This window comes from Tympanuchus pallidicinctus, unplaced genomic scaffold, assembly GCF_026119805.1.
Source record: "Tympanuchus pallidicinctus isolate F22 unplaced genomic scaffold, pur_lepc_1.0 scaffold15, whole genome shotgun sequence".
Taxonomy (NCBI): domain Eukaryota; kingdom Metazoa; phylum Chordata; class Aves; order Galliformes; family Phasianidae; genus Tympanuchus; species Tympanuchus pallidicinctus.
Window position 1 is genome coordinate 6,230,503 of NW_026294669.1, and position 23,456 is coordinate 6,253,958.

At 41.2% G+C, this 23,456-nt stretch overlaps 2 protein-coding genes across 7 annotated transcripts in view; both read left to right on the forward strand.

Annotated features, from left to right (window-relative positions):
• The first annotated feature begins 3,549 nt into the window (after positions 1-3,549).
• Positions 3,550-23,456, forward strand: part of MCM6 (minichromosome maintenance complex component 6) — a 43,265-nt gene continuing 23,358 nt past the window's right edge. The window contains exons 1-17 of one of the 5 annotated variants that reach the window (XM_052674837.1): positions 3,550-3,686; positions 4,382-4,528; positions 4,923-5,033; positions 5,498-5,747; positions 6,358-6,523; positions 6,604-6,749; positions 7,278-7,428; positions 8,039-8,180; positions 9,190-9,331; positions 9,466-9,573; positions 10,174-10,329; positions 11,328-11,456; positions 11,963-12,124; positions 13,155-13,290; positions 13,547-13,714; positions 14,196-14,335; positions 15,002-15,533. In XM_052674837.1, the coding sequence (XP_052530797.1) occupies positions 3,577-3,686; positions 4,382-4,528; positions 4,923-5,033; positions 5,498-5,747; positions 6,358-6,523; positions 6,604-6,749; positions 7,278-7,428; positions 8,039-8,180; positions 9,190-9,331; positions 9,466-9,573; positions 10,174-10,329; positions 11,328-11,456; positions 11,963-12,124; positions 13,155-13,290; positions 13,547-13,714; positions 14,196-14,335; positions 15,002-15,115 (2,478 nt within the window). In that variant the 5' untranslated portion in view covers positions 3,550-3,576 and the 3' untranslated portion in view covers positions 15,116-15,533. Of the gene's footprint in view, positions 3,687-4,381; positions 4,529-4,922; positions 5,034-5,497; positions 5,748-6,357; positions 6,524-6,603; positions 6,750-7,277; positions 7,429-8,038; positions 8,181-9,189; positions 9,332-9,465; positions 9,574-10,173; positions 10,330-11,327; positions 11,457-11,962; positions 12,125-13,154; positions 13,291-13,546; positions 13,715-14,195; positions 14,336-15,001; positions 15,534-23,456 lie in introns of those variants that run through there. The other 4 variants (XM_052674841.1, XM_052674840.1, XM_052674839.1 and 1 more) reach the window with 4 other exon arrangements.
• Positions 19,715-23,456, forward strand: part of LOC128076739 (lactase/phlorizin hydrolase-like) — a 48,958-nt gene continuing 45,216 nt past the window's right edge. For both annotated transcript variants that reach the window (XR_008204637.1, XM_052674801.1), the window contains exons 1-4: positions 19,715-20,384; positions 21,383-21,462; positions 22,693-22,776; positions 23,299-23,401. Coding sequence is in view for 1 of the 2 variants with exons in the window: in XM_052674801.1 (XP_052530761.1) it covers positions 19,730-20,384; positions 21,383-21,462; positions 22,693-22,776; positions 23,299-23,401 (922 nt within the window). In the remaining variant the exon portion in view is untranslated. The remainder of the gene's footprint in view (positions 20,385-21,382; positions 21,463-22,692; positions 22,777-23,298; positions 23,402-23,456) is intronic.

The following is a 23,456-nucleotide window of genomic DNA, read 5'->3' on the forward strand; positions in this document are numbered from 1 at the left end:
TAAAAGCTTTCAGTTGGAGGTATAGTTTAGACAGTCTGTTTCTGTTGCTGCCTTGATTTTTTAAATGTCAGAGAAGTCACATATTGGTTATGCTGCAAAAAGGTCAGTCAGGGAGGCTGTGCTGAAGTTGTGTAGAATTTCACAAAAGGGCAAATCATCTTTTGCAGCTGCCATTGAACAAGACTTAATTTTCCTTTTTTGTGACAAGTTCTTCATTATAAAGCGATAATTCTAGGAATACTAAAGGTCAGTTTGATAGAGTGCTGGAAATTTCAAAGTTAAGCTTTGTTTAGAAGGCATACAATGCAAAGAATAACATACTTTGCAGCTTTGTTCATTGGTCCTTTGTAATTACTTTAAATATAGAATCTGTCCCATATTATTTACTGGTATTAAAAATGTTATCCTGTACTCAGTTATATTTTAGAAAGCTAAGTGGCTATGTGTAGCTTACCACCACAGTCTTCTTACTGATGAATCCAAATTTCAAAACAGTTGTTTATTCAGCTTAGCTGGCTGGCATGAATTTTGTTTAATTTCTTTTGTTCTTACAGAGCTGGTAATGTACATCAGAAGTGCGTCCTCCTAATAATGCACAAAATTAGTGGCTTACATTTCATGCCAACAAAAAAACAGATCTGAGAATTATGTTCATTACTCTAGATGTGGCAGGAGGTTTTGCACGTACTCCTTTAAATAACTGTGCTTATCCCAATTCTGTTAAGAGTTACTTGAGCTCATATTTTAGTTTGATTTATTCTCAGTAGCTGCAAAAGAACCACTGTTCTGCTGGGAGGCCCCTATCCCTTCTTCTCCCTTTGTATGCCATATCCTTTCATGCAGGTTTTCTTAGCCAACTGAAAATAATTATGATCATAAATCAAAATGCAAACTGCATTTCTCAGGACTGTCATCTAAACAGGATACTTCAGTGTATGCTGTGCATTGCTAGAACTTGGTTAAAACTCAGCAGATAGTAATTCAGAACTTTATCTTGTTCTGATAGTTAGCAATTCTGGTTTCATAGTTCAAGACAACCTATATAGTCTTTGATTCCCACCACCTATTGCAGGAACTTTAGCATTCTACCTGGAGTCCAAATTGCTGCTGCTTTTTCATCAGTTAAAATTACTGTTTTTTTCTTTCACGATATACAGATAAAGGTAAACATTCTTGCACATTTTTAAGTATTAAACTGATTTTAAAAGTTATTAATAAGGGATAGCTAGGGAGTCATTTGTTAACAGCTGACACTGCAAAGCCTCAGTTTATTTCTGCAGTTTAACTGAAATACTTCCTTGTGAAAACCCATCTGTGTTCAGTGAGCTGTTTGCATCTGCCCAGCAGGAAAGACGACTGGCAGTTTTGTGGAAGCAAAGCACAGGACTGATGCCCAGTGGCTGAGTGCTGCTGTTGTGGGCTCCCCCCAGGAGGGAGCTAAGCACCGTGCCCCTAGAGGGATGGGGCTGAGGAAAGGAATAAAGCAAAAAAACTTTGTGTTGCAGAATTGTTTGCTAAGTGAAGAAGAAAAGAGAACAAGCGATGGATGCAAAGGTAGTTGCTCACCATCTTCCAGATCAGTGCCCAGCCAGTTCCTCAGCAAAATATGGCAAATCCCCAACCCCTTCCTCTCCCTTTTTATTGCTGCTTATGATGTTACGTGGTTGGTTTAGGTCAGCTGCCTGTTTGTGTCTGCTCCTAACGTCTTGCTCAGCCTCCATTGTTTGGTCACAAATGTATATAGCATAGCACCATGTCACCTGCTTGGAAGAAAATGAATTCCATCCCATTCCATCCAGTATGATCGATCTCCACATGTTATTCCATATCATTCATATCCATCATGCTCGGGTCCCACGCTTTCCAGTACATCTGCAATTAATAACTGTCTCACTTTGTGTCCTTAGATACATACACAGATACAATTCCCTTAGTCTATGGGTACTTAAATCTTCAGTCAGAATCGTGCATGTTTTCACTACAATCAAAACTTTGTAGTTGCTTTCAAGTTGTTTGGGAAAAAAAAACCCGAACACTGATATTCTTGCAGACATCTTCTGAAGCTTGAAAGCTTGTTCTTTGATTTGAATTCACGTAGTAAGTGCTTAAGATCAATCAGCTATTCCTTTATATAGAGGGCAAAATGTTTTTTTCACACACTGATTGTGCCAGTAACTTCACCATCTCATCTCTGCCCTTCCAGGCTTTCCTGATAACAAAAGGAAGATATAATGAAACTGATAGGCTTCCCCCACAGGATCTTTCCCAGGGAAGATACTGAGCCCGTGTTTCCAGATAAAACCTGGGGAGTCTTTCAGACTCCTTCTGTCACGGGTGGTTTCCAAAGAGGCTGCCTTTTGAGAGAGGAAGAACTAGAAGAGAGCAGATGGGCTGGGAGCACACCAGCTGGCTTCAGCCAAGAGCTGCCCTGTTAGTGCTGGTGCCAGGATACGTAGCTTCTCCTCACCCTGGGTTTTGCAGCTGGGGCAGGATTGGTACCGACTGCCCTCCACCTCTGAATGGTGAGCTGAACTTTGTTACGTGCTTTTAGAAGCAGTAGGGATGTTTTTGGAGAAGTACTTTTTAATCACTTTAATTACTCTTTTGGCAGCACTGTGTGTGCTGAGGGCCACCCGATGATGACCAAGCACGTTGTACCTGTGGAATGAAACAAACACCAGCTCGGGTTTATCTCTATTGCAGTCTAAGCAGTGAGAGTGCAGTGCAAAGACACTTCATTTCCAATATTCACTGCAAATCCCTAAAAAGAAAATGTTACAATGAGTTGCTTTTACCATTCTGCAAATGAGACTGTGCGCTGCACAGTAAGAGCACCATAACATACACTTGCAGGAAGCTTGCACTGCTAGATTTTTATTTTTAGAGTCTCTGAGAAGTCTTTCAGAACTGAAAAAAAAAAAAAAAATCAGCCCTTAGCTGCCTTAATTGCAGGAGCGTTTCCCGCTCGGGCAGAGCAGGATGTCTTTGCAGGTGGCACTGCGATTCCGAGCAGTTGTTCGCAGCCCTCAGAGCTGTTCCTGGCAGCGCATCGCTCGCCAGCAGCTGTCACCGCACGGTGCCGTCGCTCGGCAAATGCCGCCTCAAGCGCACAAGCGCCCGCCCTTGGACTGGCTCACACCGCGTTACACTCAGCGCACGTGCCGCGCGTGTAATCAGCACAGAGCAGCCATTTCCTGACAGAGCTCGGAGCCCCGGGTCCCAGTGCCGCCATGGGGGCGGCACCCGCAGGACTCGCGCGCTCTGGGATGACTCAACGCGCGGTTACGGGGCGCGCTCGATCCCCACGGGCTGCGGCGCTCAAAGCTTTGCCGACTGCGCGCGCCCGGCGGCCATGAAGGCGAGGCGCCAGGCGCGTGCGCGTACGGCGTGGCACGAGCCCCGCCCACGGCCCTGAGGCGCCGCTCGATTTTGGCGCGAAAACGCCCGAGAGGGAAGAGGAAGAGCGGGGCGAGGGGCGGGGCTCTGCGGGACGGCGGCCACCCATTGGCCGGCGCGGCTGCGGCGCGAAGGGTGGTGGGTGGGGCGAGGGCCGGGAGCGGGGCGGCAGCGGGAGCGATGGATCTGGCCGTGGCGGTCGGCGGCGCGGGTGCGGCGCAGCAGCATCAGCAACTGCGCGATGAGGTGGCCGAGAAGTGCCAGAAGCTGTTCCAGGACTTCCTCGAGGAGTGAGTGCGACCGGGGTGTGTGTAGGGGGGAGGGTCCGTCCCGGCGGGTCTGCGGCCCTGCCCCTCGTTCCCGTCAGAAAAGCTTGGGCCCGGCTGTGAGGTGCTCTGTGGTAACGTCGCAAGGTCCCTCCGAGCCTCGTTGTGGAAACGTGGAGGCCGCCCTTGAGGGGTGCTGAGGGAGCAGAACTAGGCAGACAGGGTCCTGGTTGGACGATGAATGCAGTCCGTGTGGCAGAGCAGCTGTGCAGGCCTGGCCTGCGTGTGTGCCGGCGTGGTCATGGGGGGCAGAGGAAAGCCATTGGCGTTGGAAAAGGCCCCTGAGATCATGAATTCCAACCGTTAACCTTTCGCTGCCAAGTCTGCAGCTAATGCATGTCCTTAAGCACTATGTCTGTGTCCTTAAATACCTCCGGGAATTGTGACTCAACTGCTTCCTGGGCAGTCTGTTTCAATACTTCGCAGCCCTTAAAATGAAAACGATTCCTTACAATCCAACCTAAAGACCTGCTGCAATGTGAGGCTGTTTCCTTTTGTCCTATGGCTTGTTGCTTGGGAGAGAACATTGCTGGAAGAGACTTTGAGGCAATGGGGGTGCCATTGATTTCTTGCACATACAATTCTTCCCTCTTGAATCCAGAAGTATTTGGTTTCTATCTGATGTATAACTGTCACTCATTTCCTTGGCTTGCTTTCAGATTCCAGAACAGTGATGGGGAGGTCAAATACCTGCGTGATGCTGAAGAGCTGATCCGGCCGGAGCGGAACACCCTCACTGTGAGCTTTGTGGATTTGGAGCAGTTCAATCAGCAGCTCTCTACCACTGTTCAGGAGGAATTTTACAGGTAAAGTGTATGGATTGCCTGAAATCTGACCAGTGCAGCAGTTGCAGGCCCATAAGGTCTCACCTGCGGTTCATCTGCTTTCGGTATCCTGAAAAACCTCACATTTAGGAAACTATTTTTACTGATTCAAAAATTATTTCTTAACTAATTCAGCCTTTATTTCTTACTAATTCAGTCTTTCTGAAAGCGACGAGTGAATAAGGCAATTTCATTTACTCTGATAAAGAAATAGGTGGGCAGAATGAGAATGCAGGATAAGCTCTAGAGCTTCTCACTGTGAAAATATTTTAAAGCTAGAGCCTGCAAATATATGATACAAACCTGTGACGTAGTCTAAAGTGAAAAAACATTTTGATATCTCATATAGAAATTAAACTTATTGCCTTCATTTCAGGGTTTATCCTTATCTTTGCCGAGCAGTAAGGACTTTTGCTAGAGACCATGGAAGTGTTCCTGCAAGCAAGGACTTCTATGTTGCATTTCAGGATCTGCCTACCAGACACAAGTAAGATGATTATTAATCTTAGAAACTAGAATATTCTCACTACTGGAAAAAGATGTCAAAGGGTATTGAAAATGTTCTCGTTATGCAGCATAGAAGGTGCACTTAACCTGTACAATTGTGAAGAAGTTGCATGATTTTATGAAACAGTTTTTCATTTGTGAATCATACATATGCTGGACTGGAAGTGATTGCAGATACTGACAAACTAATTTAACTTTTGTATTTTACAATCTGATGTAATGTGTTGCTTTTGAAGTGCCGATGATGTAATTTATGTTAGTCTAAAAGTATGTAAAAATGACAAAATGGGAAGTTGTTTTTCTTAACCTTGTTTCTTTTGCTTGTTACAATTGTTCTTCTGTTACAAATGGAATGAAAGCATACTGCTACTACTTGAGTACTCTGGGCATGAAGTGTCAGCTGGACTAGGAATTTAATCTGGAATTAATTTCTGTTCTACGCAGGATTCGAGAGCTGACGTCTGCCAAAATTGGCTCGCTGATGCGTATCAGTGGGCAGGTGGTACGTACCCACCCAGTTCATCCAGAGCTGGTCAGTGGCACCTTCCTGTGCCTAGACTGCCAGACAGTGATTAAGGATGTGGAACAGCAATTTAAGTACACGCAGCCAAACATCTGCAGAAACCCAGTCTGTGCCAACAGAAGGAGATTCCTGCTGGACACAAACAAATCAAGATTCGTTGACTTCCAAAAGGTACAGTGGTGAGGTCGGATGGGGAGGTGACAAATGGTGATGTGATGTTGCTGTGGTGTTTGAAAGGTGTTGCTGCCGCTGCACATTAAAAAGACCTCGAATAAAGGCACTGGAGTTTCTGCACCTTGTTTCTTTCTTTCTTTGAAGAATTATGATTAAGCATGGGAAATTATAAATAGAATCTAAACGATTTTATTGCATGACATTTATTAGGTAAGCAAGCCACTGAAAACCCACGTATTCAAGCCTTTGTCAGTCTGCTGTCACAGATAGGTCATGCATAATTATTTCACGTGAGTCTGAAAAGAAGTGTCTTGTTTGTATCTGTGGTGTTTCACTCTTTCACATGGATTTACTCTGCAGGATCCTCAGCACATCGCATCTCACGATAAAGCGTCGCACTGAATAGACTCTGAGTGGCCTCAGTGCTTTTCCTTGACTTCAGATTTGGCACTGTGGTCCCTGTGAATCCTCTTAAGCTTCCCAAGACACCTGATTGAATCAGATGGTTGCAAGCAAATGCTTCCTACTGCATTTGTTAGCAGCTTGGCTTTCAAAGCATTTCCAGATCTGGTGACATCTGAGTGCTTAATGCTCTGTACCTCCTCAGGTTCGCATTCAAGAGACGCAGGCCGAGCTGCCCCGGGGCAGCATTCCTCGAAGCATGGAAGTGATCCTGCGTGCAGAAGCAGTGGAATCTGCTCAAGCAGGTGACAAATGTGACTTCACAGGATCACTGATTGTTGTGCCTGATGTGGCTCAGCTGTCAACACCAGGTTTGTTGTGACTGCTCATCACCTCGATGCCGTGCAGCTTGTTCTGGTTGCAACTGTTCTGACTCGTATTCTCCTGGCAGGGGTTCGTGCAGAAACTGGCTCACGGGTTAGTGGGACGGAGGGCTATGAAGCTGAAGGAGTCCGGGGACTTCGTGCCCTTGGAGTCAGGGAGCTGTCCTACAAACTGGTCTTTTTAGCCTGTTACGTTGCACCAACAAACCCACGGGTGAGTCTGGGAATAAAATAGATAGAAAATTATTGATGATTTCTGCTCTGTATTCTTACCTCAAATTACAGGTTGAGGGTGTACAAAACTTTAAATATGTATGTGTACCAACCTCGTGTGCATTACACAATTTTCAGAATGTAGAAATTTCTTGCCTTGATCCAGAGCAATTCAAGATCTTTTAAGTTCTGATTAAGGCAAGTTTTAGTCAAAGGAAGCTGTACTGGTGGGGTTTTTTGCTCTATTTTTACTTTCTGAACAAACAAGCATCTCTTGTCTTTTTGCCCATGGACTGAGCTTAGACTCCATTTGCTCCCTATGGAGCTGTCTGTATTGCTTTTGTGCTTCTTAGTGTTCTAAGAGTATAAGATGATGAACTTCCTTAGCCTATGATTCGTCTTCATAAATGCGTTCTTCTACCCAGTTTAGAGGGCGAGTTTGTGTAAGCTCTGGTGTGCAGTACTTGCATTCAGTCATGATCGTGTTTGTCATGTTTTTATTTTTATTCTTTTGATTTCCCTTGTTTAGTTTGGTGGGAAAGAGCTTCGAGATGAAGAACAGACTGCAGAAAGCATTAAAAACCAAATGACAGTGAAAGAGTGGGAAAAGGTGTTTGAAATGAGCCAAGATAAAAACCTCTATCATAATCTGTGTACCAGCCTCTTCCCCACTATCCATGGTAAGACTCCAGTTGTAGCTTCAGGGATTTCAGTTGTGACATGTGAGTTCTTTTTGATATCTGTGTAGCACCATTTGGGGAATTCTTGAGGCTCAATATCACTGATCTCAAACGCTCCCCTTCAGAACTGGTTACGCTAGAAAACAGAGAGCCAAATTCCTGCAGACTTGCATGAAATCATTAGAGCCTGCACAAGTAGACAAAATGATTGGTTTTGCTATTGGTTCATTTACTATGAAACTTTATTCTTTATATTTGCCTTTTTCAAAAGATGTAGGAGTTCCTAATCTGTACACTGATGTACATAGATGTGCATGCATATATGTTTGCTGCTGCTTCTGGCTCAGAACTTGTTTGAGGACTCGTGTCTGAGAAGTGCAATCAGTGGACTTTTGTCCATGTTCTGAGCTGTGGTAGCATAAAGAATCCAGCTGCCTTCTGAGCCCTTCTTCCCTGAAGGTGTATCAAGTTCATAAATGCAGTTGTAGTGGAAGTTTAGGAAACAGGTAAACTCGGAGCAGATGTGCCCAAGTGTTTTGAAGTTTCCTTAAAACAGGAAAAATGTGTAGTTGCACGTGGATTTTTTAGCTGGGTGTTTTTTCTGGGGCAGGTAATGATGAAGTAAAACGTGGTGTCCTGCTGATGCTTTTTGGAGGAGTTCCTAAGACCACTTCAGAGGGCACTTCGCTGCGTGGGGACATCAATGTTTGTGTTGTTGGTGATCCCAGTACAGCCAAGAGTCAATTTCTAAAGTAAGAATCTCTTTAAAACTCGATGTTTAAATACTGACCAGTGTGACCAGAGCTGTAGATGTGTACTGTGCCTTTTCTACATTAAACAGAGAAGAGGGAAGTAAAATAGTTGAGAAAATTTTCCAGGAGTTGTTTGGACAGTTATTTGAATAGAGCTGAAGCAAATGCAACAGTTCCCTGTGGTAATTACAAGTAGTTGAATTAAGAGTTTGTTTCTGTTGTTGTTTAGGTGATGAGGAAAGTATGGTTTATTCTATGTCTTTGAAAGTCACTGAATACTAAAAATCACACAAAATAGCACATCTTAAAATATTAGATTAAGTTGTGATTTTCTTTTCTTCTCGCTTGTTTTAGCTTAGTCTAAGTTGGTGCGTCCCATCACTTTGTTCAGCTAGAGAGCTATTAGATCTGCACAGTAATTATGAAATAATCTTGTCTATAATGCTGCACCTTAAACTATAATCTTTTTTTTTTTTTACTTGAAATTCTACTTAATATGGTTTTATTTTGTTACGATGCTCATTTATCACTGCATCTTTCTCCACAAGGCTGAGGTCCCTGCAACACACACTGCATCTCAGAAATATGCAGACACCAAAAGCTGCTTTAAGCTGCCTGCAGGCAGTGCAGCTGCTTCAGGCTGCCTGTGGTCAGCCTAGCTGCTTCCTGCTGTGGTGTGCTCCTCTTTTGTGCTGACTAACGTTTACCTGACCCGTGAGGAGCTGTGTTGGCTCTCGAAGTCAGCAGAAAACTTGTGAGAGGAGGTCTGGATTGCTTTTTCTGCTGGTGTAACCAGGCTGTAGTTAGATAAGGATTAGTTCCCAAGGTTCACTCAATTGTCGTTATTGATAGGAGGACCTGCCTAAACATCAGTTGCTTCCTGAAGGGATGAGTCCTGGCTTTAGAAGTTGAAAGCAGTGATTCCAGAAAGTTACTTTGTTTCTGCAGGTTTTAGTCTGTGTGCTTAAGTTTGTGCAACACAATTCTGAACTGTTGCTTTTCTCCATAGACACGTGGATGAGTTCAGTCCTCGTGCTGTGTACACCAGCGGGAAAGCCTCCAGTGCTGCTGGTCTGACAGCAGCTGTTGTGAAAGATGAAGAGTCACATGAATTTGTCATTGAAGCTGGAGCACTGATGTTGGCAGATAATGTGAGTCCAGGAACCCAGTTCCTGCATCCTTGGAATTGTTGTAATTGATGACTAAAGACCCCAGACTGTCTTAAAGATTCTTTTGTTCCAAAAGTTTTTTAAATGAGCCACCTGCTTTTTATTATTCACTGCAGGGTGTGTGTTGCATTGATGAATTTGACAAAATGGACATGAGGGATCAGGTAGCCATTCATGAAGCAATGGAGCAGCAGACTATATCCATTACTAAAGCTGGAGTAAAGGTACTTTGTCCTATTCCTTTGGCTGTGTGGTCTACAAGATTGTGTGTGGTACACTCTGATCTGGTGTAGTCTGTCAGATTTTCATGGCAGCTCTGCAGCTGCCTCACTGTGGCAGGGAGAGAGAAATCATTTACCTGCAAAGTTTCTGGGCCTTGTGCTCCTCAAGAATCAGATATTTTACTGAAAGGAGAAAAGAGACAGCGAGCAGGAAAGAGAAAATGGGAATTAGTGTGGGAAAATCCCCCCCCTTGAAATAAGCCTGAAATGGTATAGATTTGTTTTTTTGTAGAAATATTCATAGATATGCACTATTTGAAAGCAAGGTGATTTGAATAGCAGTTTTAAGGGCTTATAAGTTCAATAATGATGTGTAATAACGTTGAAATATCGAATCATTATGCTGTGTATCAGGGCAGGATGATACAATGTTGGAGCTGGTTAGAAAGGATTGGTTAGAAGAGTTTGGACTCTTCTGAAGAGCCTTTGTTGTAACGTGCTAATTAAGTTCTCTAGAAGATGGTACACTGATCTTTTCAAATTACAGTACATTGGTTTAGCGAGTGGTTTATGTCTTTTTTTGTTTGTTGATTTCTTTGTCAGGCCACCCTGAATGCCAGAACCTCCATTTTGGCTGCAGCAAACCCAGTTGGCGGGCGCTATGACAGATCTAAGTCACTGAAGCAGAATATAAACCTGTCAGCACCCATCATGTCTCGGTTTGATCTCTTCTTCATCCTTGTGGATGAATGTAATGAGGTAACTTTGAGCAATTGTAGAATAACTGATATCAGAAAAGCCCTTTGGAGGTCTCTAGTCTGTTCTTTTGCTCAGCACATCACTGTTGAGTATTTGGCCAAGGCCTGGTGAATTCTGAGCATTCTGCAGCCTCTTCAGGAGCCTCTTTAGCAATGTTGGACACTACAGTGTGGATTTTTTTTGTTGCTGTTGTTTCTTAAACTATGAGTTATATCTAATCATAACTTCAGTTTATGTCTGTTGCTTCTTTTCTGATAGTTAGTACTTTCAAAAACAGTTTACTTTCATCGCATCTGTAAACAGACATTTCCCTTGTACATAACGTGCTCCTGACCTCTGCCCATCTCTGTGGCCCTCTGCAGTTTTAGGTGAAGCTGGTCTCGTGAGAGCCTCTTGCTTCTGCTTTTTTTCTTTGCAAAGTTCAAATCTGGCAATATAATTTGAATATGCTCTGCTGAATACAAGGATACTGCCTGTTCTTCTTGTGATGATTTGACCTGCAAACTCAACAATAGGCATTTTACAAACTGCTAGTCACTGAGGTTAAGATGGCTACCACCTGCCTGTGTGGCGTTTGCCTTGGGAGCATAAAAGATACAGAGATTAATGGTGGGTCAGTACGATTCTTTCCACTGCTTTGCTCAGCGCAATGATATAATTAAGAAGGGGCTATTGAAATAGATAGAGCAGGCTATAAAGAAAGCAAGCAGTTCCCACGCTGCAAAGTGCTGCTTTCTGCCTGTTCTATGGCTAACTTGTAACCCAGGAGAATTCCAAGAGGTTTAAATCCTAAAACTGCTTTTCATTCATTCTTGGCTGTTTGCTCGTACTATAAATCTTCAGGGCATTGTCTGGGTCTTCTGGCAGAGTGTCCTTCTTCTGGAAAGGCCAGCTCAGCCATGAGGAGTGTGAGGGAAGGGGATGGGAGGAAGAATATAGCTGTTGTTTTGATGTTTGGCTGCTGCTGTGAAAGATCTAACAGAGCACTGATGTCCCAGGTGACAGATTATGCCATTGCCAGACGCATAGTGGATCTGCATGCCAGAGTAGAAGAATCTGTTGATCGTGTCTATTCATTAGATGATATCAGAAGGTACCTGTTGTTTGCGAGGCAGTTTAAACCAAAGGTAATTCCACTTTCTTGTGTAAGTTATTCCATATGAGAAAGCTCCCTTTATTGAGTTTTGCAAGCTTCCATTTCATTTCCATGTGGAAGGTAGTTTGTTTTCTTGATGAATGTGTATATGTGCAGGCAGAGTCAGGTTAAAAAGCATGTATGCAAAGCTGTAGTCAGTGTTAGTACTTTGTATGCAGAATGAAAGGTAAACAGACAACAATCTGGTAAAGACGAGTATGAATTGTGCTTAGAAGCAAGTCAGTGGAATAGAAAAAAAGAATTGATTAAAAATCTGTGTAATAATTGGTGAGTCAGAGTACTTACTGTAATATAACTTACTGCAGTCGTTACTGCAATAAAATTCTAATCTGATGGTCATTCTGTTTATGTGTGTTGTGTGTGATAGAGTATTTCGGAGAAAAGCTGTAGCTAGTACAGAAATCTTATCTAATTTCAGAAGCATAAACTTCAGTGCTTTTGACACAGCAAACTGTCTTCCTATCTTATTTCACAAAGATATCTAAAGAGTCTGAGGACTTCATAGTGGAGCAGTACAAACGCCTTCGGCAGCGTGACGGCTCTGGAGTGACCAAGTCCTCCTGGAGGATCACAGTGAGGCAGCTGGAAAGCATGATTCGCTTGTCTGAAGCCATGGCCCGCATGCATTGCTGCGATGAGGTAATGGGTTTTTGATGGAAGTTTATGAATGTTGTGGGAGTTCTGGCTTTTTGACCAGGGTATTTTATGTATTTAAATTCTGTGAGTGAAGAGGAGAGCTGGGATCATGCTTTCGCTTGTGACGTGATCGTGCTCGGCCTGAATTTGTGTACCAGGAGTACTGCTTCCTAAAAACAACAACAAAAAAGCACCCAGAACACAACAAAAAGCCAGAGATCATCTGGCTCCAGTTGAGAACATGCATATTTTTGCATGAGTGTTGTATCAGGGCTCTCAGCCTTTTACCTGTCAAATCGTTCCACAGAGGAGGGACAGTTATTGATTACTACCAGCCAGGACTGCTGGTGCTGCCTTCTCTAATCTTGCTCAGTTTATAGTTTCTCACAGTTTGCTCTGACCAGCAATCTAAAATGCCGGGGTTGTTTAAGGTGTCTGAACCCCCGTAAGAGTATGCAGAGAGATCCAGTCAGGCACGTGTTTGTGATGTGAGCTCCTCCTCTGTCAGCCACAGTTGAAATGCATGTTGTGTTATGACCATTAATTGCAGTATGACTGCACATGACACACGTGATAGAAACCTACACACTGGTTGTATAATAAGGTCATCCACTGGATTCTTTTTAATTAAATTCAACTTAGAAAGAAACAGACAGTTTTTAGTATGGTTCAGCAAGAAAAGGTTTCTCCAGTTTTTGCTTTTCAGTTCCATAGGAGGATCTCATTAATTATAACTGTTTTCACTGTCCTTGTTTAGACCCATATCTTTCATGTTTCATGCTCTGCTGATCTTTCTTTGAATGAACTAAAATTTGTTGTCTCCACATGCTAACTAAAGCCTGAAACGTTCCATCAGGCTGCTTATTTCCTCCATAACTTTATGTGAATGCAGAATACTTGTAGCAGGATGTAATGTAACTTGTGAGGTCTTTACTGCTCACAATGAGTTAGGTGAGATGGGTAGAAAGACTATCACAATCAGGGTGAATTTTTGGAGCTACCAGAATGTGTATTTTTTTTAAATCTTCCCCAGGTTCATCCAAAGCACGTGAAGGAAGCTTTCAGGCTTTTAAATAAATCCATCATTAGAGTTGAGACACCTGATATCAATCTGGACCAAGATGATGAGCAGGAAATGGAGTACCAAGAAGAGCAAGACGGAGTCAATGGTAAAATATTTGTGGAGAACTTTTCCAAGGGGAAACGTAGCTCCAGTTCTTACAGCTTACCTTGTTTGTGTGTATGCTTCTCTTCAGTTTCCCACCTGTTTTTTCTTCTCACAAGGTCTAGGAATCTTAGCTCCTTAACTCTCTTACTTTAGCCTTCTTGTGTGCTCCACTTGCCTGACTGGTGAGTGCAGCACTATTTAGTGGCTCAGATGAGCCAGCTGAAAGGCATTACAGAGTTGATCGTGTGTCCAAACAGGTGAAGCAGAAGCTCCAGCTGGGGTCAATGGTCTTGTGAATGGGATAGGTGGCCATTCAGAGGACGTGAGCAAGGATGCAGCACCCAAAGCTTCTCTTAGGCTGGGCTTCTCTGAGTACCGACGAATTTCTAATCTTCTTGTGTTGCACCTCAGAAAAGCAGAGGAAGGTAAGAATTGTTAAAAAGTTGGCAGACTGAGTAGCATCACCACGTGTGAGTTGTCTCTTTGCTGACATTTACGAGGGAAGGATGAATTCTTAATCTTTGTGTGATGGTGATCTTTCGTCCTTACTCAGAAAAAGGTGCTACAGGTCCTCGTTGCTGCTTGTTCTTGAAGCTTCATTCTGTTGTGTTTGCTCAGCTGCTCGTGTAATTTGTGAACCTCATGGATGCATACAGCTGAAGGATGAAATTCTCAATCTGTCTCAAATTAAACCATGACACAGCAGTCTTCTGTACAAAACATGTTTTAAGAACAGCAAGGGAGCCTGACAGGCTGTTGTGTGATTATCCTTTCAGCATTATAACTGTTGACACAGAAATCCTTTTCTTTCATGATTTGAGAGGTATCATACTGTAGTAATGCTTATTCTCATTATGTGGAACAGTATTGTAATGAGTTTTTTTTTAATGTAACTTTTATTTGCAGAAGAGGATGACTCGTCATTAAAGAAAAGCGAACTTATTAATTGGTATCTGAAGGAAATAGAATCTGAAATCGAATCGGAAGAAGAACTAATAAACAAAAAGAAGATCATTGAGAAAGTCATTCACCGACTTACACATTATGTGCGTACAAAGATGTGTGCATGGAGAAGAAAGGCTTTAAGATGCATTGCACTGATTCATTTTGAGCAGAATTTCCTAATTGAGAAATACATTTTGTGCTTTCATGTTGCTGGCTGATGCAGAATAAGTGCCTTTCTTGTTTAATATTTGTTAAAAATAGGTACAGACAAGACACAGAAATGAATTAGAAGTGTGTGTTTGAAGTTTGAAGTGCTGTTTTATTTTCTGCTATGTGTTTACAGACATGTAAGTGCTGATTTGCTGCATGTCTTTAGTTTTGGTTGCAGTAGCGTGCAGAAATACAAACAGCGCATCTTAGTTCTTGTGTCTTACATAACACAGAGCTCTGGAGTAGAAAATACTACTTCCCAGAATCAAAATGTGTATCTGCAGAGAAGTTACTCATTTAACATTTTGGGATTTTTGAAAGAAAAAAACGCTTGCCATTTTTAAAAGAATGAAAATGCTAGACTGAAGCCTTCCCAGAAACCAAGCTATGTGTAGGTAATTGTTGGAATTAGGAACTTATTAGAGTGAATTCACAGGTAGAAGGGTTAAATAATTCATCAGTAAGAGGTGCTGCTAGTAGAAAAAGGAGATGTCTTTTGAAAAAGGACAAACAATCCTTTCTGTTCTTGTTGGAATACATTTTTTTCTCTGTTGCAGGACCACATTCTGATCGAACTGTCCCAGTCAGGCCTGAGGGGTTCCAAAGAAGAGGAGACTTTTGATGAAGACCCGTACCTGGTTGTCAACCCCAACTATATGCTGGAGGACTGAGGGTTGAGAGCTGGACTGTAGAACTGACTAGTGGCATGTTGGGAAGTGGATTCTTTCTGCATTCTTGCAATAGTTGCTGTATAGCTAACAAATTTGCATCAGTGCTTTAGTTTGGAATGCACCAGTATGCAGTTAGTGACATATGGTTGATCATACACACTGAGCAGACCTGGGAATTCTTAAAGAAATAACATCGATTAATTTAATTATTACTTGTGGGTTTCACCATCATCACCCAGATGCAGAGAAGACTCATGCAATAACTCTTCTTAGTGTCAAGTGAAGTAGGCACTTCTGTTTTAAATGAGAGGAATTTTCTTCTTATATTCATTATTGTTTTATTGTCTTTGGTAGGCTTTTTATGCTGTGGGCTTTTGTTGCTTTTCTTACTAACGTAAATAAAAGACCATTCAGTGTTTGGGGGTGGATTTGTTGTTACTGGTATGTGGGGTTATTTTCTACGACTGTGTTTTGAGACTTAAAAATTAGTGATCTAAAGCCTTTGTATCTTGACAAAGATAGAATTTCCTCCATGACAGCTGCTGTTTTAGGAAGTATTTAAATGCCAGTAACAGATAATGAAAACTGATTACTGCTTTTTCTTTTTAGGTACAATAAAGCTGTGCATGCTCCTGTTGCATATATAGAACAGAAAATTTAAAATAGTTGAGCCCAAAGCAAGGCTTTTAGGTCAGGATGGCAAAACCCTCCCAACTAGAGGAATGTCTTGACCCGTAAGTGACTTGAGCAGTGCCTTTGTTTGTGAGGGATTTTTAGGAGTGCATTAGTAAATTTGTTTACAGATAATTGTATAAGAAAATTCTGCTTAAATTTATATTGGTCTCAGTTATGTGCTGTACAGTATGGGATTATTACATTATTTTAGAAGACAAATATTCAGATATTTTTAATTCTTATCAACCTGATACCAGCTCCTATGAAAGATTTGTAAAAGGTCAAAGTATACCAGGATATTTTAAGTACAGCTAGTGTAGACTGACTGTTTCTAAGTCCGATCCAGAAATGGAGCTGCTCTGTGGGGCAGTTGTTCTTGTTCTTGTCAGTCTGTACCAGCTTTGGGATAGATGGGGAACTAGCTCAGAACTTTGTTGCCACTGCTGGCCCTCTCCCAGTCAGTACACAGGGTGCATCTGCAGAACCACATCCTACCCAAAGAAGCTCTGGGCCCTGCTGTGTCTGAAGCCCACGATGACTTGTGACTCAGCAAGGTCTTGGGATTTCCCTGCTGTGATTTCCCACCTCTCCCACACACTACAAGTCTTTCCTGCCATGGACATGCAGTCTTCCCTAGGGGGATGTCAGGATGGCATAGGGAGGGATTTTTGTGTGTGACTTTTCCATTAATAGTTTGTAATGAGGTTAAACTGTAATTTAAGGTGGAAAAATGTATATTAATATTTGTTTAGAAAGATAAAAGCATATATGAAATCTCAATTTCCAGCTTATCTTAAGTTTTTGCACTCCAGAATACGGAATTTTGTAATGTATTTGGAAATCAATTTTTCAAACTAGAACATAAATATATTGGATCCTTTTAGCATGTTAAAAGCTACAGTCAACATTTGGGTTTGTTATTTTTACTGTAATTTCAAGGCTCACCTTTTTGGTTCCAAGAATTTGTGAACAGTTTAATATTGTACCAAACAAGAACACAATTTGAGTTAATAGAAAAGATTGTAAGTTGATTTTGTGACCTTTGTCTCATCTGTGCTTCAACTCCTGGTGAGTAAGGGAATAACAAACTCCAATTTGAATGCTAACAAGTTTTGGGAGCAATGCTGTCAATGCAAGGCAGCAGAATACTTCTCTTAATGCACTTACAGAGGTAAATACTATTTCAAATGTGTAACTTTTTAAATGTAGCCTCTGGGATTTACACCTTAGTCTCTTTTTCCAGTACACCATCCTGCATTTGCTGAGAATGGGAATTATCTTCCTCCACTCCATGATGTGTCCATTTAGCCTTCCACATGTTACTGCAGAATTTCTTCATCAGGAGTTCCTAGAGTTGTGCTGAAGGTGACATTATGTATTGCTTTTGGAATTCATTTTGTTAGCCTGTATTAGATGAGTAATTGATGCATAGTCCCAAATAATCTTTATTGCACTGTCAGTTTGAGCCAACTAAATCAAATTCTTGCTCACTTCAATGTATTGATCTTCTGACCCCGAGCTGATTTTAATTACTGACTAAATTGGCCTCCTTGTTTTACAACCATTAAGTAAATAGTGTAGGTGCTGTATTATTGTTTGATATAACATTTGGAAGTTAGTTATACCATTTTTTTCTGCTGCCAGCTCTTAGAGCCAGTTTCTCCTGAACTTTAAAAAGCCCAGAAACTGAAGAGATAGAACTAAGAATGACAAATGAAGCAAAGCAGGGAAGCAAGGAATTGGGTAAGCTGCTTATGGCAATGGAGGCCCAACAGAGGCTTGTGGAAGCTCCCTGTCATACCAGTGCCAGTTCTGAGAGAGATTTACTTTGTATTTCTGGTAGAGATCAAATGTGGACACTTAAGAGTTGCTTTGTACTTCAGTTGCATGAACGTCCAGTATTCTGGTATGGTAGTTTAGCTGTTAGTTATGAAAAATGGGGAAGAAAAGTGATAGTTTCCAAAAGAAAATTATTGGAAAGTCCAGGTTAGAAAGGATCACTGCGCATCTTTTTATCCAAGCTCTTGTTGGCATCAGAGCCATCGATTAGATTGTCCTGTACCAAACTGAGTCTTGAATGTTCCCTGCATGGGAAATACTATCACTTTTCTAGGTAACCTGTTCCTGTTTTTCCAATGCCCTGTGTTTCTAACATTTCTAACTCCTGAAGCACCAGGCTTTGCTGTTTAAATGTTTTCTCTTAAAACAGAAAACCCAATCAACAAAACAAAAACCTCCAGATTTCTGACAGTGACTGTTGCAAGCATCTGCTGCTTTAACTGTGGAGTTGTGACCAATGCCTTTAATACAAGTACAATCATATTTAAAAAAATATCTAAATAATGAAGTGATCCCACTGTGCTTAATATAAATAGCGTGAAAGAAATCCAAGAGAATATTTAAACTGTCTTATATTTCTAGATTGAAGCCTAAATTCCTTACAGATTTGCTAAAGAGTCGTAGGTTCCTCTGTAGAGGACATGGATTCCCACTTCTCTTTGTTGTCTGCAGAGGTAAATCATTGCAGTCCAAATGTTCCTTAGTCTGACTATGCATACTTTAAACATGGATGTTGTATTTATGGAATTAAAAGATTCATAAATGTTGCAAGCTGTACTGTGCTGTCATTGGGCACTGTTTGCAGTAACATTTCTCTGCAACTTTTTTCCCATAAACTGCATCTCAGCTAAAGCTACATTTTATGAAAAACAACTGCCCCCCCTGCAGCAATGATTTTCTATATTGTTAATAACTCACCCTAAGGACAGGGAGATATTTGTTCTTCGTTATGCTTTCTTTCTTTCCTCTGCTCTCTTTCGGTAAGGAGGAAATGTTTTCTTCCTACTTCCTCTTTCCCTACAATTCTGTATGCATCGTAGAGAGGAGGGATATTTTTCTGGAGTTAACACTGCTGTACTCAAAAGCTAACAGCAGGTGGTGCTGTATATAAGGTTCCTATTCGATCTTGTTAAGTTCATTGTGGCTGGGAGGGAAAGGGTACTTGAGTGCTCAAAACAGGCGCAATGTTCCAACAAGTTTTTTAAGGCTCCTTAAAAATATAAAATAGTCACCTGAGCATCAAACAGAGTTCAAGTACACCAATTATAGGCTTTGTATATGCAGGAGGTTGTCAACTGTGAGTAAAAGCAAAAGTTTAGAGACAGTTTCTACTGTAATTTAAATAATACTGAAAGTATTTCTTTGCAATGATAAGTTGCCCAGATAATTCCACTAATGTTTTATGCAAAAAGTAGCTTTTAAGGGAGGTGAAGCGGGAGACAACTGGTTTTTCAGTATAGTTTCATTATAGTTATGTAGAATTTTGTTTAGTTAATTTAAGCTTGTGCTGCAATTAGGCAGCACAGATAGTGGTTCTCAATAACACAATCTCAACTCTTCAGTTTTGCTGTATTTGCATGTAGAGCTGTGAAGTTATCTCCTTGTTGCAGCAATTTGGGTAAGAGATCTCTGTGCACTCACCTTACTAACAGATAAAGTGTTCTCGAGGCTGTAAGAAGGAGTACTTTGGTTAGCAATAAAATAATACTGTTATTAGCATGGGGACACACAGTGTATCTGCTTCTTGAGTTTATGTAACAATAACTGTAACAACAACTTTTCCAAATGGAAGTAAGATGCTGCCTTCTCAGATTTCCTTCATGCAACCAAGAATTACAGCACAAATGTGCCTCCTCATTGGTGACACCAGGCATTGGTGTCACCAGCCGCAGCCAAGTAGGTGATTCTGCTTTTGTTACCTTTTGCATCCAGAACGTCTATTTATTTGTTCATCTATCAATTGAAAGTCCTGATTTGTTATCATTTGAGTGTCAGCTGTTTCTGGGAGCACTGAAGTTCATAACAGATAACTGCAGTTAAATATTACTCCTACTATAATATAAATAATGTGGACACAAAGTTTGTGAGCCAGGTCCAGAAATGGAGCTCATTTGTAAGACAGTTGTCTTGTTCTTGTTAGTCTCTACTAGCTTTGGGAGAGATGGGGAATCAGCTCAGAACTTTGTTGCCATTGCTGGGCCTCTGCCTACCACATCAGCACACAGATTGCATCTGCAGAGCCACGTTCTACCCAAAGAAGCTTTGGACCCTACTGTGTCTGAAGCCCATGATGACTTCTGTCAGCAAGATGCTGTGATTTCCCAACTGCCCCAGTACTTCTCCCACCTCCGTGAGATTGGGGTAACACATTACAAAGTCTTCCTGCCGTGGGCGCGCATCCTTCCTGACGGGGATGCCAAGAAGCCAGATGAAGCTCAAGTGCGGTGCTACCAGGAGCTGCTCAAAATGCTGGTTGCTGCAGACCTCAGGCCAGTGGTCGTTCTCCATCACAAGGGTGTTCCTGATAGTGTGGCTGCGGGCAGGAAGGCGAGCTCTTTTGCTGACCTTTTTGTGGACTATGCAGAGTTCAGTTTCGATGTTTTTGGAGGCCTGGCTGATATGTGGCTCACCTTCAGTGACTTGCCTGAGCTCCTGGGAAGCCTGCCTTACAGTGACCTCCAGGCCCGTGTCCAGGCCCTGGCTGCTGCTCATGAAAGAGCTTACAGAGTTTACCATGAGAAATACTCTGTGTCAGGTAAGAACAGGGGGAAGGATTTTTGTGTACGACCTTCGCACAATTTGTTACGTGTGATCTCTGTGATTCTATCAGCAATGCTTTCAGAATTACTTAGAAATATTTGAGTAATGGATTTCTTCAAACACCCTATTTTCATAATTGTTCTTCAATTACTAGTAATGGCATTTTGCTTAAAATGACAGCCAAAGTAGTCAGGGAGAACATAGGCAAGTATCTCTGTGTGCATACTGACATGTATTCTTTTTAAGCGTTAAGAAGCCTCAGGTTAATTTCAGCAGCAGAAACTGGTACTTTAAAAACAGATGTTACCATACTTGTCCCTGCTTTGTCTCCTAAGGACTCATCTACGTGCTTGTTGAGGGTCCTTACTGAAAACTAGTTGGTACCCTGGAATAACAGTAGTCTTGTACTGCTTATATATCAAATCTTAAATGTATTGTCTAGGAAATATCCTTAATTCCTGATTAATTACCTCATTTTCAAGGCCTTCTTACATATTTCAGTGTCACTGATTATTGAAATTGCAATTGCCACTGTTCCATTTTAGGGAGGGGAACATTTTGCCATCCAGTTAAGTAGCTATCTGTCTTCAGCATGATGGGAGTTGGCTTTTTCATTAAGATATTTCCAAAGGAATGCATCTTTAGAGGTCCAGACCTGAAGAATATGGTCCAATTTATCTACCAGCTTTCTACCCAAGGGTAGAAAACTTTGAAAATGTACTTATAAAACCCAGTGGAACAAAACTGACTATGCTTTAAAATGGCATCTCTCATTTATTTCAAGTGAAATGTACTGACAAGATAAAAAAGAAAAAAAACATTTGTGAAGCAAGATGGTTACTTTTAAGGTAAAGTATCTTGATAATGAAAAATGCTTTAAAATTATATGTCTTACTTGATTATAAAATATCTACAGTGATATTTTATTTCTGTTTGCATTTCCTGCACTACTGATAGATCATGCTTTTGTTTTGTTTTGTTTGGTTTTCCAAGGTGGAAAGCTGTCCATTGCTTTAGGAATGGATCTTACCTTGGATAGGACTTCATCTGAGCTGCTTTCAGTTTCTCTTCAGGTAACACCTTAATGAAAATTATTTCCAATTTAAATTTGATTTTGTTTCACTTGATTTTGATACATAGGATTAAGTGATGTATTGCAAGCTATATAAGACTTTAGTTGTCCAATGTGGTACATTTTACATTTTTATTATCTCAATTATATGACGTTCTATGATTTTAAAAATTACTTCAACATTCTTTCTTGGCTAGTAAGCACTGATTTAAAAACATGGAGGCATATTTTCTCTCATATATTTAGCAGCTTTAGCAGTATAGATGCTTAAATACCAAGAAGTCTGCAAAAACTGTACCTACTGCTTTTTTATTTGCAGGTCTATCTAATGCACAACCAAATAAAAATTACTCTATTTAAAATAATTGCTATTTAAAAAAAAAATCTATTTAATGTGTTGAAGCACAGCCTGAGCTATGCTAAAAGTGGTCTACAACAGAGATGGCACAATCTCCATAAAGATGATGACATCCCTTCTTTGGTAAAGACCAAACCCCTCATTAGTTGTTCTTTTTGCCTAGAGCATGTTGATGTGGGATGCAGTGAACAAATGACAATGCAGGCATTTGGCTCGTCCTTCCAAATTTAATGGTAGGACAAATAAGTGTGACATCTCAAGGATATAGGCAAGGTGTGGTTCATAGGAGGAGGAAAGTTGTACTGAAGGAGCTGACTAAACTAGAAAAAACTCTTGGACTGAAAAATAAATGGAAGGCTTATCAGTTTGTTTGTTCAATCGCAGCTTCAGCAACTGGTTGAATAAAAGAATGCTATCTATTCTTTTGAACTTGTGGACTTTTAGTAAAGTAACATCTGTGGTGTGCAATGACTAAAGATTTCTGAAATGGACTTTCTCCAAAGGGTTATTGATAAGGCCACCCTGAGTCATACGGCGATAAAGGTTTCTCTATCTGATTAATCAGAGGCTCTTCAGTCTTGCCAATTTAAACAATCAATTGTAAATCAGGAATATTAAATGCATAAAATATTCTTACAATGAATTTTTAAACTCTAGTGCTTCTAAAATTTAGCTTTGTTTAGAAGGAAAGGCACAAAATGCATCTTCTCGTACAGCGTCCGCTTTGTACTCGTATTTTCCAGGGTTCTGTGTATCTTTCTGGCTTCTTACTCCAGCAGTGCCTGTATCAAACATCTAGCAACTTCTATGTTTTGAACAGAATACTGCAATAATTTTCCAATAGGATGATCATTTTCCCTTTCTTGTTTCCAGGATTCAGTGGACTTCCTGTCTCTTCGCCTTCAGTACAGGTGTGGAAATGAAAAAGATTTCCACCTGAAAATGAGTGAATTCCAGGTAACATTATGCAGTGTGAAAATGAACACTGAACTTGACGGACGTGGAGTTAAAACTCTAGTGATAGGGTAGAGCAGATAGAATAAATCCATCATTGTTCTTACAGTTCTACTGAACTTGGCAAGCCATCTGTAACAGCTTATTTTGCAAAAAAGTGACTTAGAGGGGATCTCACACTGAATTTGAAGTCGTGGATAATTTGCAGTAGTAGACAATTAAGGTACTGTTGTACGTCATTCAGCACCTAGGTGCACGTGTCTGCAGGGATGAGCACTGAGATGATCTGCCTTGCTCACGATTGTGTAGCATATGCAATACCAGCCTGAAAAGGAGCATGTCAGGCTCTTTGTTAACAGTTTTGCTCTGTGTATCTGTAGCAGGGCACTTATTTCCTCTAAATCAGAGGGCGATGGCCTAGCCAGAAGTGAAGAGCGAGAAATGGAAACTTCCCACATGTCATCTTTGGAAAACCAATAAATATTATAAAAAATAGAAATCTCTCTTTGAATTCTTGTTTTGCAGAAAGTCTGGAAGGACATAGAAGTATTGCTTTTTAGTCTGAATTTCCTTGATTGTGATTCCTTGGAAGAGAATCCATTCATACCAGTAGCTGCCATTGTCACTGGTAAGTGACATGTTTTAAGGAGTAGAAGAGTTCTGTAGCAGGGCTCTGAAAGGAA